Source organism: Mya arenaria, chromosome 2, assembly GCF_026914265.1.
Source record: "Mya arenaria isolate MELC-2E11 chromosome 2, ASM2691426v1".
Taxonomy (NCBI): domain Eukaryota; kingdom Metazoa; phylum Mollusca; class Bivalvia; order Myida; family Myidae; genus Mya; species Mya arenaria.
The window spans coordinates 64,164,178-64,185,145 of record NC_069123.1 but is presented as its reverse complement, the minus strand read 5'-3'; the positions used below and the strand labels follow the sequence as shown (position 1 = coordinate 64,185,145).

General features: G+C 34.5%; 1 protein-coding gene across 2 annotated transcripts in view; it reads left to right on the top strand.

Moving 5' to 3' along the window:
• LOC128212853 (receptor-type guanylate cyclase Gyc76C-like) overlaps positions 1–13,546 on the top strand; it is a 169,570-nt gene extending 156,024 nt beyond the window's left edge. For both annotated transcript variants that reach the window (XM_052918226.1, XM_052918215.1), the window contains exons 9-22: positions 138–243; positions 2,133–2,285; positions 4,049–4,153; positions 4,311–4,382; positions 4,775–4,937; positions 5,274–5,417; positions 5,962–6,142; positions 8,074–8,214; positions 10,253–10,376; positions 10,664–10,745; positions 11,070–11,231; positions 11,546–11,644; positions 12,074–12,165; positions 12,396–13,546. In XM_052918226.1, the coding sequence (XP_052774186.1) occupies positions 138–243; positions 2,133–2,285; positions 4,049–4,153; positions 4,311–4,382; positions 4,775–4,937; positions 5,274–5,417; positions 5,962–6,142; positions 8,074–8,214; positions 10,253–10,376; positions 10,664–10,745; positions 11,070–11,231; positions 11,546–11,644; positions 12,074–12,165; positions 12,396–13,127 (2,356 nt within the window). In that variant the 3' untranslated portion in view covers positions 13,128–13,546. The remainder of the gene's footprint in view (positions 1–137; positions 244–2,132; positions 2,286–4,048; positions 4,154–4,310; positions 4,383–4,774; positions 4,938–5,273; positions 5,418–5,961; positions 6,143–8,073; positions 8,215–10,252; positions 10,377–10,663; positions 10,746–11,069; positions 11,232–11,545; positions 11,645–12,073; positions 12,166–12,395) is intronic.
• The last annotated feature ends 7,422 nt before the right edge of the window (positions 13,547–20,968 follow it).

Sequence of the window (20,968 nt, the reverse complement as noted above, 5' to 3'; positions counted from 1 at the left end):
CCAGTATCGAATATCCCTTGTAAAGACAATGGTTCTGAACCCGACATTCAATTGTTCTTTAATAACCCTCGGGATCTAAGACCAGTATTCAGAAGCCCTTGCTGAAACTAACATTAAACACCCATTATTATCCACAGAAACTGGCGATATGAGCAAGAAATAGCGGGTCTGCTGTGGAAGATTCCTCGTGAAGACCTGAAGACCTCCGAGTCCAGCGACCGGAGGGACAGCTTTGGAAGCAGGGTAGGCTACTATACATCCTTAATGAATGTTTAACTTGTCTTCTTATAAGTTATAATCAATACTGACAAATAAGAGCATTAGTGGTATGCTTTATTCTTGTTCAATAACTATTTGAATGACTGTTTTGATGTTGATTTTGAATGTTAGATATCGTGTGCTGGATTTGTGTTGTCTTTTGCACAGCCCTGTTAGCTCCGATGTGGATCGGAATTTGAACAAAACACCTTTTTATACAAAAGACATATATCATTTTGTTGACGTAGTGTTATATAAAAATAATAGCGTAGAATGTACGAATGTTCTTTCCAATGGTGTTTGCATGTTGTGTGTCTTGTTTACCGTTTGTGAGGCCTTAGACTTGTGCCTTTAAACAGGTACTTTGTTATTTTCTGGCTACTGGTCTTATATCTGTCGTTTCAATTGTATCAATATAATGGACGAGAATTGAACATAAATACATATGTAACCACGTGATTGCTCCTCCAGCATCATTGCCGTTCGATTTGAATGTACAGCAGCTATCACTTTTCTTCGAATTTAAAAATAAATAAAATCAATAAATATGTGATGCATCCAAATACTGTGATCAGAACAAATATCAAGCATTACACATTCTAGTTCATCAGGGGTTTGGGAATGACAAATGTAGCATTGCATCATCGCTCTGGCGTACGAGAATTGCGTAACGCTGAATGTAAACTTTATATCGAATAATAAGCCAAAAGCGTCAATATATCGACTTATCAGATTAGTTTTTCTAATGCTATATCGAATAAATGTCAATGTCGATGTGCTATTTGAGGTGTAATGCATTGTCTCAAGAGCAGTTGTATACAAACAGTATTTCACATGTTCCATAGCAACCAAGGTACACTGAAAATTTGATATGAGTGTCATACCTCTACAACATGTTCATTAGTGATATATGTATAAGAAATGTTAGTGATCTGGGGATATTGAGGTTATTGAAAGATGACCTTCTATCCGAAACCAATATTACGTCCGCTTTTGTCTTTAGAAATACACTATTCATTTGTCTGATGTTTATCTCATGTTAAACATCAGTATAGGTGAATGCAGACGTGTTATTGACATGAACGCTCATAATGGCTTTCTCCTTCAGAAGCGTGGTTGTTTACAACAACTGTCTCGGCATGGTCTTGTTCCGAGGAAATGCATGCCTACCACAAGAAAACTCTTTTTTTCTTATCTTGTGATGATGCAGTAATCCTCATACTTTAGTATGTTCTTGTGAACATGACAATTCTAATAGCCTAATACTGGGTAGAATATAAACATTCATATCGTTAATAGAAATAAATGCATGTATGTTGTTCTATCATCAGCTAATAACAAAAAACTTCCTTTTGTTGACTCTTCTTTTTTCGCTGTGACCATGAAATTAAACTCTTTCAATAACCTTAGTGTTATCGTTATAGTGTACTTACAGTACGATTCAATTCGTACTCAAAATCTAATAAAATAATATCACTGTACATGTTTTGCAGCGTTTCGTTATTGTGATTTACCTTTTATGCACAGAAATCTGAGGACGCAGGTACCAGCCACTGATGCCCGGTCTAACAGTAATGATTAATAAATAACACTAACGATCGATAGGATAAACATTAGCAATGACTAATGTGAGAAAAAAAAATCTTTGAGATTAGAGTGATAACAGGCTTCAAATGATAATATCAAACCAACATAATTCGTTCACTGTTCGCTGTCGACAGTGTTTTGTTGTTGTATTTATACTTTTTCAGAACGGGAGTCGTCACATAGAAACCCAGGACACAGACACCATTTACGAGTGATATAGGAAAACTACAAAAAATAATAATTTGACATGTTCAAAAACCAAAAACATGGTTACATCTTTATTTTAGATGACATTGTCCCAATTATCGATGGACTCGCGAATGTCGTACACCCAGGTGTATGCTCGGACTGGAGGCTACCGGGGCCAGATTGTCGCCCTGAAAATGTACGAAAAGAAACACCTCTACATCAGCAGGAAGACGAAAAAGGAAATGAAACTGGTAGGAATATTGTTTTAGTTTTATAATTCATAATTTTTGGTACTTGTTCGACGTCATTTGTGTCTTTAATTTTCTTTTTATCGATCAGTTAATACAGAGGTACAAGACATGCATAACATCATGTATCAATGTGGGATTAAATCTTGCATTTAGCGCTTTGGTGAACTTCTCTGTTTTGCGGTCCGGCCAGTGCGATAACCCATGCATTTTTTTGTGAAAGAAAGTTCAATATAAATACAGCATATAGATTGAGTTTGTTTCCTATATGCATCTTAATGACTGGTTATAGGTCTGGGCTCTGTGCTTATACAATGTAAGCACATCTCACTCCTTGTTAGTCTGCTGGGCGTGTCCCTGTAGACTTCAGTACACTATTACTGTTATTCATAACACTCACCGCATCACTTACGTTATCTATGGGAATTGTCTTTTTGAATATTGCTTGCAATAATAAGTTCGATAAAACCAATCAGTGGTGAAAAGTTTATAAGTTAGTTTAAACAAGATAGATAAAACGCTTCAATTATAATTTCAAAACAACATACTTTGTTTATTTATTCTGCAGTGATAATGACACAGCTAAGGGATTTTGTTTATGATATATTATACATTTCAACAATCTCATAATACCATAGTATGAAGTTTGAATAGAGAAAGGCATGTATATCAACTTCAATAAACATCGCATTGAACATTATCACGATTTCATAAAAAGATGAACATTAGGATCTTACTTTATTAAGGTTTCAATAACTATTACTTTTATATCTCAAAAAACAGCAAGAGGCAGATTATTTAATGCCTTGCATTTATTTACGACGCCTTTGATATATTAAGATATCTTTATTCAAACAAGATGGTGTGATTCAGCGGTCAGCAGTTCAACTTGATTATTCTTAAGTCTTAAGAGTATTTAAAGCCAAGGACACATTAAACATGACATAATCATCGTTTAATGCTTTCATCTATCATTTCTGTCATTGGCATTATTAATTCAAAGAGCGACCTCAGCTCAGATCACACATTAATATTTATCATCTTTTAATCAGAATGAATCATTTATTTTCTCTGCTATCTAGCGTATAATGAGGATTAAATTTAGCAGTTCAGTCCATAGTTAAAGGCTGAATGAAGGTTCATAAAGTCATGCCTTTAATTACTCGGAAATTATTAATACTTGACTAATTAGTGTAACCGGTATTGATTAGATTTTTTGTTGTATGCTTTCCTGTAGATTATAGAGATTTATCCGTGAAGTAGAAACGATATTTTACTTTTTCAAACATTGAAATAACAGTTCGATATGTTTCACTGTTTTGAAAATTTAGCCCGCTCTCTTTTTCAAAATCAAACGTTATTGTCGCAACATCATTTAACTTTCGCATACAATGTGGCCCTCTTTTTTGAAAAAAAATACAATAAACTACCAATTAAAACCTACTTAAGCATAAAATAAAGAATAAAACTGTTCAAGTTTAAGTTCCCAATATATTTCATCTCGTTAACACCAAAAGTGAATATTTCACTCATTGCCACTCGTAGAATATGTGTTTTGATATTTTAAACCACTCGGTGAAATATATTGCAAACTTATACTGGAACAAACACTTTTCCTCGATACATTCTGATTTCAATGCCCCATACGTTGATTCTTAACTGAACGCTTTTGATATAATTTTGATATTTTAACAAGCACGATAATTAACTATATCCAACACATAGTTTTAAATTATGAACTAAATTTAATCACATCCTCTTTCCAGATGCGTGACCTTAGACATAACAACATCAACGCATTCTTAGGCGCTTGTATTGACCCGCCAGTATTCATCATAGTCACAGAGTACTGCTCCAAAGGAAGCCTTACCGTGAGTTAAGAGGAAACAATCTAGTCAATTGGAATATTAAGTTTTAAAATATCTTAAATGAATACAACAGATTATTAACATTTGATCATGTCAAGAGCGATGCGTTTAAACGTGGTGTCTCGGTGTTTCTATGTATCCTTGCTTGTTTATTTTTCAGGATATCTTGGAAAATGAAGATGTTAAACTTGACAACATGTTTCTATCTTCACTTGTAAAAGACATTATTCAGGTATGGCATGAAGAGACAATAGAACGGTATCAGAATGTCACCATCAGTACTTGTATCTAATATCCATTACATCCAGTTAAACAATATAAATAATTAATATAACAAATGACTTAAGCTTTGTTTTGAAATTTGGTTTAACCAATAAACTGGTAATTCATTTCCAATTCGATTAAGTTTGATGCAGTTACTAACAATAAACTTTTAGAAAGATCAATGATGCAAGGTTGCAGACATGTCTTTCGTAATTAGATCAAATTGTGAGACTTAACAAGAATCACCAGTAGAAAAGATACTTGATCGAAAAAGAAATTGATAATATTGAAATGTTTATTAACAATTCTTTTTAATCACTAAATAAAGACACTCATTTAATCAGTGGTCATTATTCACAGGGTATGACATTTTTGCACGAGAGCGAGCTTGTTTACCATGGTAACCTGAAAAGTTCAAACTGCGTGGTAACGAGCCGATGGACGCTGCAGATTACAGATTTTGGTCTGCTGGAGGTTCGAGCAGCCACGTACAAAATAGAGGAGGAACATGCCTTCCATAGAAGTATGATCTTAACACGAAAATGACACCCCTATTTAAGACGCTAGAATAGTTTTCATAGTATCCAAAGTAGACACCGTCATGCTTCGAAACCATCATTTCTCTTAGAATAGTTATTTCCTTAATTGGTAAGCGTACTCGCATACTCGCACTTTTATACGCCATATATCTTCAAATCATATTAAAAATACTTAATTTATAAGCATTGTAATGAAACACTGAAAGTAAGCTTTGGTATCATATATTAATTGTTTCTTTGCCGAAACTAGTTTTCATTGTTCAGTTATGTTTGAATGTATAATTCGCTGTTCAATGCATCTCACATCCTGTCTGTTTCAGATCTGTTTTGGAAAGCCCCGGAACATTTACGCACCTCACTTTCGAAAGGCTCTCAGAACGGCGACATATACTCATTTGCAATAGTTCTTCATGAAATATTCGGACGTCGGGGTCCATATGGATTTTGTAACATGACGCCAAAAGGTGACTGTTTGGTCCATTGTTTGACATAAAAACTGGAAGTTAAAAAGCTGCGGAGAAATTCAGGAATTAATAATAAGTTCTATAGAACTGAAAAAATATTTGAGTGCCTTTTGTTTTATCTCAATGCAAGTCTGTCATACTAACCAGCCAGACGATATGTTGAGTTCATTCTGCAATGTTATTCATCTAAGGGCGAGGTTTTCAAGTTGTTTTTGTTGTTTGTTATACTGATCGTTGGTTTCCGCATATTTTTGTCTAAATACACTTTTAAGTATTCAGTTCGCAATTTTAGTATTGTGACAAAAGTATCGAACCCAAAGAAAATTTTGACGCCGTCTGAACATTGTGGGGTATTCTAATCAATGCATACTTCTATATTTCATCAGGACTAATGTGTTTTACTTAAAACCTTAATGGTTTCATAATCTTCCTCTATTGAAAATGTGCGTTTGAAAAGAGACTTTTAATCGTCTTTTTTAACATGTTAGCTTGTCTTCCACAGTCAAACATAACTATAATGTAGGATTAAACGACACGATTTCAGAGGTAATTGATCGCGTGCGCAACGATTCCAATTCGGTCCCGTTCCGTCCTAACACCAGCCTTCTGTCATGCGACAGTTTCGTCATTGAGTGCATGCAAATGTGCTGGGAGGAATCGCCGGACAACAGGCCCGACTTCCGGGGGGTTCGCAAGCTGCTCGACCCGCTCTGGCGACACGGAACGTAGGTGACGTATTATAATAGTAAAGGTGTCCATTATAATTTCTGCATTGACTTAGAATCATTGGATTCTCCATTGACTAAACGACCAGCCCCTAGATGCCATATACTTGTTCAGAAAGCTAACACCCGTTTTGTTCAGAATAGTTGTTTTTTAAATTATAATGTCAACTGTATAGCTCTGTCTGGAAACATTGTTCTTATTCACAACAATATACCACCAACTGTCCTTGTATCGCTGAAAAAACTAAAGATGCAATTAGATTCGAACAAATTCTCAGTACAGAAATGTAGATATTTCATATCTAGCTCGAATTAGTTAGTTATGTTTTTATTTTTCTTATTAAAAACATTTTGTAACGCTGTTTAATGGTTTGTACAAATGTTGCACATTCTCATTATGTATGGTGTTGGAAGTCTTGAAGCACTAGAAATTAGTGTTATTTCGCGTGCCAATTGGTCATTTGTCTATAGAATGTATATGCTATTTATTTAAACTCCTACATTAATATTTCGTGGGGTGGGAGCGAAATAATGCAATAACAACAGTCTGTATTAAAGCTGCTTAGTGGGGATATCTGAAAAAAAAACCCATTTCCAGCAAGGTGTGTCTGTGTTTAAGCGCTATTAAACACACTTATTACTCATAAGGATGGATGCCTTGTGTCAATATAACAGGTTTTTATATGGGTCAATAATGGGCGGCAAAATATTGTTTCATATGTATATATGTTTTTGGTTTTGCTGTATTTAGTAAAAACAGTTCAAATAAATAAAGAATCCAAATCTCAATCAGATAGGACAAGTTTCAAATGAAGTTTTTAAAAGTCATAATGAAAAAATGCTAAATGAAAAATGCCAAAATCAGCTATATTTCAGGAAAATCAGTGTAACCTCCACTTCATGAAATCGTCCTATTTGTATACCTAAATGGTATTTGGATATGCTTATCATGTAAAACAATTGTGTTGCTGTTTTAAAGAAACGTGCCATCATTGGAAGGCAATCGAAATCTAACAACATTTTAAGTCGCTAAAATCGAAATAACTAGAGATGAGGGCTGTTTTTCATGCAGACAAGGTGAAAAATATGTTGAATGGCATCGGTGACGGTTACCAATTAGTTTGTCCTTTTACTAAACTTTGCATCGTTCTAAGTAATTCTACGTTGCAAAAAGAGTGCGTCGACTTATATCATCTTGTATGCATCTTGTATGCATTGAATAGCATAGTTAAACATCATACAATTTGCAAATGAACAAAAACTGACCAAAAGTGGCGTCCAACATTGATACGAATAGTTTGCAATCCGCCATAATACATGTGCTTACATAGAATAAATATACTGAGCTGGAAGAAAAAGTGCATTGGTAAATGAACGACATTACTGTTCGTTTAATTAAGTCAATACTGAACTCGTAACTACTCGATATCTTAAATCTTCATTACTGCTTTGATTGCATTCAACAGGTATAATTTAACAAACCGAGGCTAAATGCGAAGATCAGTTAAAAGGTTAATGCAATTTCTTACAAATTGACTATACTATGTTGTTTGTGTGTTTATTTATTGCGTCACACTGAATAAATGCGTGATTTCAAGGAACGCTGCAATCGCTGTACGTATTGGGAGTAACACGAGAAATGTATTTCTCATGGCTTCTGTTTTTCAAAGTCAGTAAGAGCTATTATGCTGTCGAACCTTGACAATATAAAAACTTTCAACACTTACCGAATGTATCGTTACGCACAATGCTGATCATATTGACGATATCCTGAAAATAGGCCTACTTTCTCCCTTATTTCAACATTTGGATACATCAATACTGTAATAAATCGTTACATTATCGTGTCTATGAACAGCAGCCGGATTGATATTCTATCGTTTACCAATTCCGTAGGTTTACGGTGTATTATCTCATTTCTCCCACAACAGACGCCGAAACATAATGGATAAGATGATGGCGATGATGGAAAAATACCAGAAAAATCTCGAGGATATCGTAGAAGAAAGAACCACAGCGTTGATGGAAGAAAAGAAAAAGACAGAGGCACTTCTGCTTCGAATGTTGCCAAGGTACGTATGGTCTGGTGATTTCGTAAATATATCACCTTTATCAGCAAGAGTTGTACAGAATATATTATTCATCTGTCGAAACATGTTGATAAGCGTCATTTCTGATTGTATGCATAATTGTATAGCTTGTTCCTCGCGCCAATTCTTCCTCTGATGTCGCAATTTCCTGCTTTATATAATTTACTGTCATGTAATAGTTTCGTGCGTATCGTTGTAACACAACGTGATGATGTCATTACAACGTCGCCTTCACATTATTTAATGTTTTCTGGAAAATCTGACGTAGACATACGATGAGATGAAGGACAATTGTTATTTCAGTGTAAATCGCAATATCTTTTACCAAAAGCTGTTTTCAAGACTGGCGTAGACACTATTGTTATATTTACTTTTGGTGCTCACAAGGAAAAATAAATTGCGATCTTACACTGAAACACTACGTCAAATTGACAGCGGGTGCCTTATAACATTGTAAGTATGTTACCAGATCTTCTCCGAGAAGACAATTATTCCTATTTGATTGAATAGCGACCGAGTGACTTATGTCCAAACACAATGCCACAAGTCCACTGTTAGATCATTTATGATCACAATATAATGTTTAAATGAAGATTAAGTAAACAAATATGGATTGGTGGTCTTTCTGCCCTTTAATCAAGAGCAAGCTGATTGATATGAAAATAGATATATTCAATAAAATGATTAAACCTTTTCTTTGACGCTGTTGCGAATGTTGGGGATTCCGAAGTAAGGAAATTTGGAAAGAGTACAACTTGTTGTTTTTTTGACACATTTGATGTCTTAAATCAAGCACTGCTTCTTGAATAGTTTACGGTAAAACAGGCGTTAACCCGTTACCAAAAGACATAGAGTCCCGAACTCTTTCATATTTGGCGAAAATTGTATCACCATTATACCCTAAATTAGCATCAACAATGTACACTATTATGTTCAGTAATAATATATCAGATGTATACTTACGTAGAGGTTCTTCTTTTATGATTTCATTTGTCAAACATATAAAATGAGGTCTAAACAATATATTGGATTTACATGTGTTTCCCAATCACAAATGGCTGACATGTAATGTAAAACAGAAACTAGTTTAGAATAAATGGTACAGTGCTGTTGATATTTCTAGCAAATGAAGTAACTATAAATTGTTTAAAAACGAGTTTTGACTTGAGAGTTATTTTATAGCTAATCCTTACAAATTGTTAAAGTTCATAGTTAAATTTCGAAGGAGAAATCATCGCCTTCTAATCGAACACCGGCAGCTAGACTGGAATCGATGTAATTTTAAGAAAGTGTCCGTTGTGCCATGCTTACAGTAGAATTTGAGACGCGTACCCATATCTACTTGAATGTAGTTATGCTCTTAAAGATAGCAGAAAGCGATTTATGGACATGAAAATACTACGTAATCCAAATGAAACCAAATGTAGGTATTTTATATGCATAGGTAACAACGCAAATATAGAAAGTTATGCCAGTTTTAAAAAGAAATATTAAATACGTTTTAAGGCTGTCAATACTTATATACTTACTTGCGAATAGTAATTATAGTTACTTTAATCGTATTAGTATGACGATTGTTTGCTAAAAGCTTTGTTAAACATATGTCTCTCCCATTATCTTTTGCTTTGTTGATGTGCATATTACATGTTTGTTTGTTATTATTCTTTTAAAATAGCCTCGTTTCTTATATATGTATTTCTTTGTCTGATATACTCATAAAGAATATGCTGTCATTTTATCATGAACTGGGTTCTTTTAAATAAACTTGAAACTTAAAATAATCTTGGAGTTTATCAGTATGTTCCTTAACAAGAATAATCAAGATATCAACAAGGTTTTAACAAGACATTCTCGATGCCTCACTTCAAACAAATATAAGACAAGAGCTAGTGCCAAGAAATTAATTAGATCGAGGTGATACACATGTAAATTATCAGATACTAAAATAAGCGATACATGAAACAGGTCTCTGTTTATGTTATTGAATTAATACATCTAAGAAGTTTGTGCAACAATTCAGATGCGTGGCTGACCAGCTGAAGTCAGGTGAGGCGGTGGTTCCCGAGTGTTACAACTGTGTCACCATCTACTTCAGCGATATCTGTGGCTTCACTCACCTTTCCGCCGAATCCACGCCTATGCAGGTGCCCTATTCAATCCCAGTTACAATTAGACCTTTACGCTACACGTAGCATTTAAATAAGAAATCTAAATCGAAAAAAGTGAAGTGTTAGTTAAGAATAATTTTGTTATCAACTTCCTTTATATAAGGGTAATCGTATTTGATGCATGCAACACAAGGAGTGTTAAATGATTTTTCTAACAGTTGAAAATGGCTTTACCATATTTCGGTCACATCTGCCTGGTTATAAAATAACGAAAATGATAATGAAAAATAATATGAAACTAGATGTGCTTCTTTGAATTTCAGGTCGTTGACATGCTGAATGATCTCTACACAATATTCGACAATACCATACGTAACTTTGACGTCTATAAAATAGAAACTATAGGTACGGAAACAAGACAAAACTGTTACAAATACAGCTCCGCATCTTAAAATTATACGACTTTAAATTGTTGAGAAAAGTGTTGACATAACATATAAATTGGGTTCGATATAGAGCTTGGTTTATATTCATATTGAAAAATATTTCATGATTCCGGTATTCAATAAAATAAAAATCCCCATCTTGGTATAAAAATACCCATCTTGGCATAAAAAATCCCCATCTTGGTATAAAAAATCCCCATGTTGGTAATAGTTTGAGATACTAAGTTCGTTTCATAATAAGTATGAAATGTTTACATTTAAAACCAAACCCAACTTAATCCAGGTGATGCCTATATGGTTGTGAGCGGGCTGCCTATCCGGAACGGTGACAGCCACGCGGGAGAGATCGCCTCCATGTCTCTACAGCTACTCCGTCATATCAAGTCCTTTACCGTCCGCCACATTCCAGACTACCATATGTCCCTTAGAATCGGCATGCACTCAGGTAATTTTGATTGTTTTATATACGTTTTAAGGTATACTTCAACTAGATCTGCTTTATGTTATAGATGGTCGCCAAACATTTAATCCTGGTTAAGGTAAGATTGAGCTAAACAATAATCATTTTAAATGTAAAATTGTGTTATGCAAAGAAGTTTGTGTTCAAATTTTACGAAGTTGATTAATTGTAAAGTGTAAGTTTATGAATACAGAATAAAAATAATTACTAAAGAAAATCAAATTCAGTTATAAATAACAAACCAAAACAATTATGTTCACTCTATGTACTTTATTTATTGCATGTATTTGTTTGTGTAGGTCCGTGTGTTGCGGGTGTTGTTGGGCTCACGATGCCGCGATACACGCTGTTCGGGGACACCGTCAACACGGCATCACGCATGGAAACCAACGGCGAACGTAAGAGGATTTAATTGTACCCTACTATGATTTGTCTGAGATAATATGTTGTCGCCAACTAAATGGCATATTTATAGATCGAACACTTTTCTTTATAATCCTTTTTACAGAAATAATGGCAGAAAAATATTCGTTTATCAAATGTCATATTTCCATCCATAATTATCGTCATTTTCGCTAAATAAAAACCTGTATACAAATCTTTCTTGTTTTATTACAACAAGTAGGAACTGTTACTCGTTGTGAGGAAAACAAGTTGCTTAAGAGTATGAGAAAGCTTTCAGCCATTGCATTGCGTTGAAACTATTTTATTGATGAGATTCTGCTTTAAACATGTTTATTGTTTATCCTAATAGAAGAAGTTCTGTTCTGTTCTTATTGCATGTATGTTATGCGAAGTTGCAGCAAATCTGTCACCGACCTTTTCAGCTATGAAGATTCACTGCAGTCAAGAGAGCCGCGATATTTTGGTCAGCCTTGGCGGCTATACGTTAGAGTCTAGAGGAAAGGTTCCAATGAAAGTATGGCACAATTAAGATTAGAATTTGCCTTAACTATTATTAATTTTACATTGCTCTTAAACGTAGTCTGTTTAAAACCGCTACTATTTCTGTATGTATTTATGGAGTTCAAACACTAGTGTAACAATATCCGGGTATGACATATGTTAAAGTAAACACAAAAAATCACCACGTATTATATACACGGATACAAGGGACCATTAATTAAAGTATCCGCTTACTTTTTTCAGGGGAAAGGAGAACTTCACACATTCTGGTTGTTGAGCGAGGACGAATCAGTAAGAAATATTAGGGTACGAAAGTCCTCTAAAACTCTTACAGAGATCTACAGCAACTGTTACTTTCAGCCCTCGACACCTAAGATAAGCCACAGGGGGCTTTCCGGCAGAATAAAACACTCGCCGCAAAACCCTTCCTACAGATGCTCACAACACGATAGTGATGATAACTACAACATTCAGGACAACAATAGGCCTTTGTTGGAACTACTTCGAGATAGTGAAAACAAGGCTTCGCACTGTGATTCGCCAGTTCAAAATTCGTTCCATTCACCGGCATTCCATTCTTCCGGGAAAGAGACACATTCGTCATCAGTACAGGGGCTAAACACAGTGCATATCAATCTCAAAGCACCTGTAAATGGAATCATGGCTGACGTTTATGTTAAATCATCGTCCTCGAATCCAGACATGAACTCCAATCACAATACTCCAAGATGTTACGAGGTTGTTAATGAGAATAATGGGGAAATAAGCAGTAATGCGGGGGAAAACATCCGTGAAACTGACAGCCTGTTATCGTCAAGTAGTCCTACATCAAATAAAGCAGAAAACAAATGTGGCTTCGGTTGTAGTATTCGTGGGGATAATCATCCTTTAAGTAACAACACAGAATTAGACAATCTTACAAGTGACAATTGTACCAATGAACCAACGTTATTAACGATGAAGTCTTCAATATAGGGAATACGTTATATGTGAATAATGACCCAATTGTCAATAAAACAATTCTGTGATATCATGTACATTGCCATTGAATATGTTTTATTCTCACGGATGTACATAACAAATGCACACCACATTCTTGCATGCCTTCTAGGACTGTTTTATTAATAACCAAAAGTACACTAGTAGTTATCGAAAATTGATTTGATAGTCAATTGTATCAAATTGTTATTTTAGATACATATATGATTGCATTCACAATAAAATGATCATACTGAAACTTTGTATGTGTCATTGAACAGAAATATTTTATATGTAAAATGTGATGAAGTATTCTTGTTCGTTGAGATATATTTCAAACACTACTATCACAGTTGGCTTTCATTTTACACGTGCTCATTTAGGTAGTTGTAGTTTTGAATTGTGTGTGATCCAGTTTGTTGTTCCTATATTTGTTTTCAATAAATTATAAAATGAAAGATGGTTGTGCTTTTTTAAAAAAAACAATGTTAACCATGGTGACACGCTGAACTTCATTATAAATTTAAATTTTTAATTGCATGGACAAGTCTTTGATGGGGGTCATTGACAATCTAGAATACTGTGCTGTATTCCAAGAAGTAGCACAAATATAGGACATATTGTGGAGAAGGCATTTGTTGACCACTATCGATGCCATCATCTTGATTCGCAGATGTTTGGCTGCTTTGTAGTTTGCATCGTATGATTGCACTACTCGACATTTTTACAAAGATATTGAAAATAGTATTACTCCGTAGAAGTTGTTAAATGAAGAAGGATAACGTACATATTCTAGGGAAAATACAATTACAGTAATTCGGTTGCATTATAATCTGAACAATTGTAGCTGGCATCGCTTCAGAGCGTTTTGTTGTTATATTGCACTTTATTACCCCAAACTTGATATTTCTATTCCTGTAGCAATTTATTGAATTGCATTGCAGCATTTTTCAATGCTTTTCCCTGCAAACGATTGCAGACGCAAAATCAAAGATGATTGTACCGTTAACATCGATACTGAAATAAATCTTTTGTTGAACGGCTGAGCAAGTGTTTGTTTAACGATTTTAAATGTAATTGTCAAAAGTTGAGAATTTAGTAAGCTTCGGACATACGAGAAAATGGCCCTTGTAACAAGTTAATTAAAGCCCCACCGACTGAGAGATAGAGAATGCTAAAATTCGTTGTTGAAAAGTTTGCTTCAAGTTTGTATTTGGGTGTTATCAACCCGGTAGCGTGTTGAAATCGGAATACACATATGTTATTGCTGGCCAATAGATAATTGCATCCACTTAACATAATGTTTAAATATATTTTAAGGTAAAAGGTGACCTGTTACATAGAGCTCTTCTAATTTCTGCGTAACGTTTCAACTATGGACCATTTTGTATATCTAACTGGCAGTAAACAGAAACAACATGATGGAATTTTACGGCCCAAAATCCAACTGGCAAATATAGTATAGCAGGAACAAACTTCATGAACGGTACCATACTGCTGGCTTAAATCGGCCTTATATTGAGCCACCAAACGAGTTAATTCATTGGCTACTGGGCATGCCTCTGTTGTTTACGAAGCATCTGTATAAGCCGAATGTCTTATCTCATGCATTCGCAACTTATTGAACTATTTTGTGACTGGAACAGTATTTCACTTCAATATTTGAAATGTGTCATTACTGTTATACCACCTTAAACTAATTATATTCTTGATCGAGGTCTTTCGAATTGACTATTAATTAAAAGATTGGAAATAAAATGCCTTTTTGTCGAGAATTATTTCAATGTCAACACATGTGTTTACCGATGTCCTTGTAGTAACCCTTGAATTGAGATGACTTTGGCAGGTATGACAGTTCATTTTAAAAATAGCCAGATTAAGGATCGGGTAACAGACGGATATTAAAGGGCGGTGTGTATCGAGGTATTCTGTTTCATGTTTTAATGGATCAACTAGAGCAAAAGGAGATAACATGTGGTGCTATTAACAAACAGTGGAGGTCTCTGTCGAGTTAATATGAAAATAATTCAATTATTATATACTCATGCTTTGAACACCGTCTCATATATAACCCACTTACTTCAAAAGCAATAGGAATCACCTGTTCGTCATGACTTACCTGCCTAGAAAGTTCGAGGTCCCTGGGCCATAGCTTTCTTCAGATATTGAGCGGAAACCGATTTTCAGCTTAATTTTCAGTTTTTCATATAAATATTTAAGGTCACCAACAACTTCACCTTTGATCCTATGACCTCAGAATGGTTCGTCTTCAGGTCAGGACCAATAATGATACCATGCTTATTAACCATGAGCATTTATGATCACATAATTGTATTGTATTATTAGCAAGAATACAATGGTCTGAATGGACAAACTGTATTGTTTTGAGAGGAATGTTAAGAGGAAAGTCCAACAGGCTCCGTATTAAAAAGAATCTTTAGAAAAAAAAAAATCAATTAATTATAAAAATAGGCTATAATTCCAAAATTATAATATAACTTAATTTAACCACTAATATCCTGTAAAGTCCTAGTCCCAGAATAGTTTAGTAATGTAAACATAGCAAAATGTATGTATAGCCAAATAACTCCTCTCAACCGTTTTGACTTTCTTTAACCCCGACTTTAATAAAAAAAAAAGATTGACTCGACGTGAATGATATTTACATCATAAGGCAATATCCGTACTTGTTTATATGATAAGATCATGTCAGTAAGGCAAAATAGAAACTCAATTTATATGATTAGTCATTCTTATTAAATTGTTTCCTAGGCCCTCTTCATTTTGATTCCAAGCCTGCAATGGTTGATATTTTAAAGCTAGCTAATTAAAAAGTGTAACAATAACAATACTACACTTGTTAACATTATAAAGAAGGCAGGGCCAACTTAAGCATTGTCATAAAACCCTTTGATTATTTCTTTAAAGTATGGATTTCTTACTAACTTATGGAAACAAACGATGATGCGACTTAATGAGAAGAAACACAAACATGTAGGATAGATCTGATGCAATATATATTTAAATACAAATGCTGTTCCAAATATTTGTAGCAGATTTCAATTGTCTACAATTGTTATCCGTGCCATTTGTTTGTTTTTAGAATAAATAGAGGTTACTTAACAATCTATGAACGGTAAATAAGCACTACGGTGACTTCTTCGAAAAACTGGACCGTTGTGAACCAATAACATTCTTTAACCATGATAATTGCTTGATATCGGTATGTCGCCGCCATCGGGTCATAAACCTTGTCATTAATCCTGAATGCATCTTCCTTTGTAAAACTGGGCTACAAGGAAGGTATAATAACAGAATCAAAACCTTAGCATTTCCCTCTGCCTAATCATATGAAAAACACCCTGCATGGTATATGCCTATCCTCTTAGTTTCTCCTAAGAGGCTTTTGCACTTGGAATTTGTCCTCAAAGTATCTCTTAAGAGACAATAATGACACATAATGGAGATTTGTTTTAAATCGTTTTCTTCATTCGGAAAGCTTGACTCATACTTTCTCTCAATCCGTTCAGCATTCCTATTTTGTTATTGAAATATAAGGAAATTACTTGTTGTTGTTTTATTTGAAAAATGTATACGAATACAATGTTGTGGATTCCATACTAAAACGTCGAGCGATAGGTAGTTCAAGGTGATTCTTTAAATTCTCACTTTGATAAATCGTGCACAATCTATCGTAAGCGTTGGTATCAAAGCGAATTCGTCACGTCCATTGTCACTATAATTTCATATGTAAACATGTTTTCATTTGGACAGACCTATACAAAGGTGTTAATATGACTTCGATTTAGAAGTGAACATTTATACATATAAAACACCCTGCAGAAACAAGCTCAGAAGCCAAAATTTGAACAGAAACCCAGCGTTCAATGATACAGGGTAAACATAGACGTATAACACAAAAACAAGAAATCACAAACAAGAACGCAAAAGTGCATGATAAACCTGTTTAAAACAACTATATTCGTAGCCTTATTATGCTTACTTATTTCTATTCTGAATAAGATTTTTAAATAAGGCGAATCAAAGTAAGATGCTACTATGTTATAATTGTCTATGGTGTTCCAGAGTTGCTTTAGGGAATAATCACTACTATGGAAGCCTTATAATGTACGTCTGTATAGACATGTAAAAAACATGTATTTTGCATTCCAATCGCGAATGCCATATTTGTCATGATCCTTTAAGATGTTCGAGATGTTTTTTTCTAGATAAAGATACATTTACAGTTTCATGTCTGACAATATACATTCATCGGTTGGCAAGAGACACCTATAATTTGTCGAACAAATTCCACTTTTAGACTTTTGTATTGTCGAGGTAGCTTCCGATTACTAGTATTCTAAGAAGTATTATTATGTTGTTTATTAATTCATTTTACTAATTTACCGTTTACTATAATGACTCATTCGAAATGATATTTTGTCACACCATTTGCTACTTTTCACATTTTTAACCACTGAGCAAGTCAGTTTTGGTCGCAAACTACTGAGCAAAGGGTTTAACTGGGTCATCCGAATGTATACTGATTAATTTCACATCCAATAAGTCAGATGGTATGCACTTGAGGACAAAACTGTATACAAATACAAATACAATTAACAAATATATACAATGGAACACACATATATACATATTTTTAGGAGAAGGAATGGCTAATCTCGTTGCGAATAACTCCGTGAATGTTGGAGTTTCTGAGATTTAACCTCGTTAGAAAATCGTTTTCTTCATTCGGAAAGCTTGACTAATACCTTCCCTCAGTCCGTTCAGCTTTATTTTGTTATTAAAATATAAGGTAAATTACCTGGGTTTTTTTGGAGAAAAATATAAATACGAATACAATGTTGTGGATTCCATTCTAAAATGCCGAGCGATAGGTAGTTCAAGGTGATTCTTTAAATTCTCACTATGACAATGCGTGCAAAATCTATCGTAGGCGTTGGTATCAAAGCGAATTCGTCACGTTCATTGTCACTATAATATCAGATGTAAACATGTTTTCATTTGGACAGACCTATACACGGGTGTTGATATGACTTTCGATGTCGAAGTGAACATATTTATACATATAAAAAACCTGCAGAGCTCAGCTCAGTAGCCAAAAGTTAAAACATAAAACCTGCGTTTAATGGCACAGGGTAAACATAGATTTATAACACAAAAACAAGAAATCACAAACAAGAACGCAAAAGTGCGTGATAAACCTGTTTAGAACAACTATATTCGTAGCCTTATTATGGTTACTGTTTATTCTGAACATTTTTTTAAAATAAGACGTATCAAAGTAAGATTCTACTATGTTATAATTGCCTTTGGTTTTCCAAAGCTGCTTTAGGGAATAATCACTACCATTAAAGACGTATAATGCAAGTCTGTATAGACATGTAAAAACACCATGTATGTTGCATTCCAATAGCGTCTTCTCGAAAGCCATAGGAAATGTGGTCACCATATAAAAGTAGGAAGAAATTCATGATTTTCGACCATTAGCTTCTGATTGTGTACGCCTAACTTAATGCTGGAAGTGGATTTGTTAGGATGCCATATTTATCATGATCCTTTAAGATGTTCGAGATGTTTTTTTTCTAGATAATGATACATTTACAGTTTCATGTCTGACAATATACATTCATCGGTTGGCAAGAGACACCTATAATTTGTCGAACAAATTCCACTTTTAGACCTTTGTATTGTCGAGGTAGCTTCCGATTACTAGTATTCTAAGAAGTATTATTATGTTGTTTATTAATTCATTTTACTAATTTACCGTTTACTACAATGACTCATTCGAAATGATATTTTGTCGCACCATTTGCTACTTTTCACATCTTTAACCACTGAGCAAGTCAGTTTTGGTTGCAAACTACTGAGCAAAGGGTTTAACTGGGTCATCCGAATGTATACTGATTAATTTCACATCCAATAAGCCAGAAGGTATGCACTTGAGGACAACACTGTATACAAATACAATTAAGAAATACAAATACAAGTACAATTAACAAATAAATACAATGAAACATACATATATGCATATTTTTAGGAGAGGGCATGGCTAATCTCGTTGCGCATAACTCCGTGAATGTTGGAGTTTCTGAGATTTAGCCAGTCACATGCGTCAGAAATGTTGGAACAATGCTGGGTGTAAATTCGGCTTGACGACATTGCTACGATCACTTACGGCAGATAGATCACATCAGACCATACATACCTTACTAGTGTGCCAAAGAAATCTATTGAAAACTCGCTATTTACATCAAAACTCTATTAATGTAATGTGCTGCTGGATGACATACATGAGACCGTAATGAACAAATGCAAAATGTTCAGAACACCGCAGCCCGTAATATTACGAGCATTTTCCGTTACAACGACATCATCCGGTGCTCAAAATTCTTTATTTGGTATCTGTGCACTACAGAGTTCAAAACGCTTTCTATACAAAGCATTACATGTTAAATCAGGAGAATACCTACAAAATGTAAGAGGTGCATTGCCCTCCACGCGACCTAAGATCAAGAAATAGCTCTATAAAACAAGCAGAACCAAGAAGTTGGACCGCTATGAATGGTGCCAGAAGTTACGTGTCTGCTGCCCCAAAGCTACGGATTTCTCTTCAAGGAGGAATGAGGTACTGTGACACGTATGTTTCGATTTTCCTTAATGTTCCGATTTAACACCCAAAACTGGCAATCTGCACTCAGAAAACATTAACAATACCTATTATTGACTTACCAAAACACGGTATCGGATGTGGTTTGCACGAACGAGAACGGTATACAACCGTAGTTTTGAAGAATAAAATGCATTGAGTGACTCGGTAAGCCTAGTAAGAACATTCATTGTTTCACGAGATATTTTATTAAAGACATAAGTGTCCTTTATAACAGGCTTCATCGTAAACAAGCAATTGTCTTTATTCGGTGCACATGGTCTCCCCGAAAAACACACCGTTGAAAAATAAAGGAAAAGTGTGTGAATACTCGCTGAATCGACGACGCTTTTCACCCCTAACAGCGACACAGGAAACATGGGAGCACTTGACATTACTGCCCTTGTTAATGAGTTGGTTTTATAAGCACAAAAAGTCCTCCTAGTTGGTATGCAGTGTATGTATGCAGAGAGCTCAAATAATTCAATAAACATAGCTTCTTGACATTTAATGAAGTTCTTATAGAGAGGCTTTAACACGTTTTCCGTACTTGATATGAAAATAACGTCTTAATTTGAACAACCCTCGGTATATAGTGAATATGATGTAATTCAGAATATATGCATGTCTCATTCACAAGGTTCACTCAGAGGTCTCATCTTAGTTCAAGGAAAGTGTGTGCGTGTTCATTACATTTCTTGTTATACTCCTTAATAAACAGGAAATATGAATATCAAGATATCGGACAAATATAAACAGCTGTAAGTCAAGCTGTTTGTAAATTGATCTATAAGTAAACGAGCACGGGAAATGAATAGTTCTTAAAATGTAAATAAAGCTGGATCTTTTTTTATCTATATGTTTACTTCTTCTTTTACGGCTACTACTACGCTACTGCTATAACACCACCACCATTCACTACAACAACAGCAACACAACGAGGACTTATGGTACTGCTTATAGAAAGCCTAACAATCTTAAATAGCTTATTTCATGATGCCAAGAATCTTACGTAATGTTGAATTGACTTAAAAAAGTGAATCGTGATTCTCGTAAAGTGAATGACCTTTAAAAGGCTAGAAATGTTAAGAATAATACCTAAACAAAAATAGTGAGCTTAGCTAAATCCTGTTTTAATGAATTTATGATGTTTCGAGAAAATGTGGCTAGG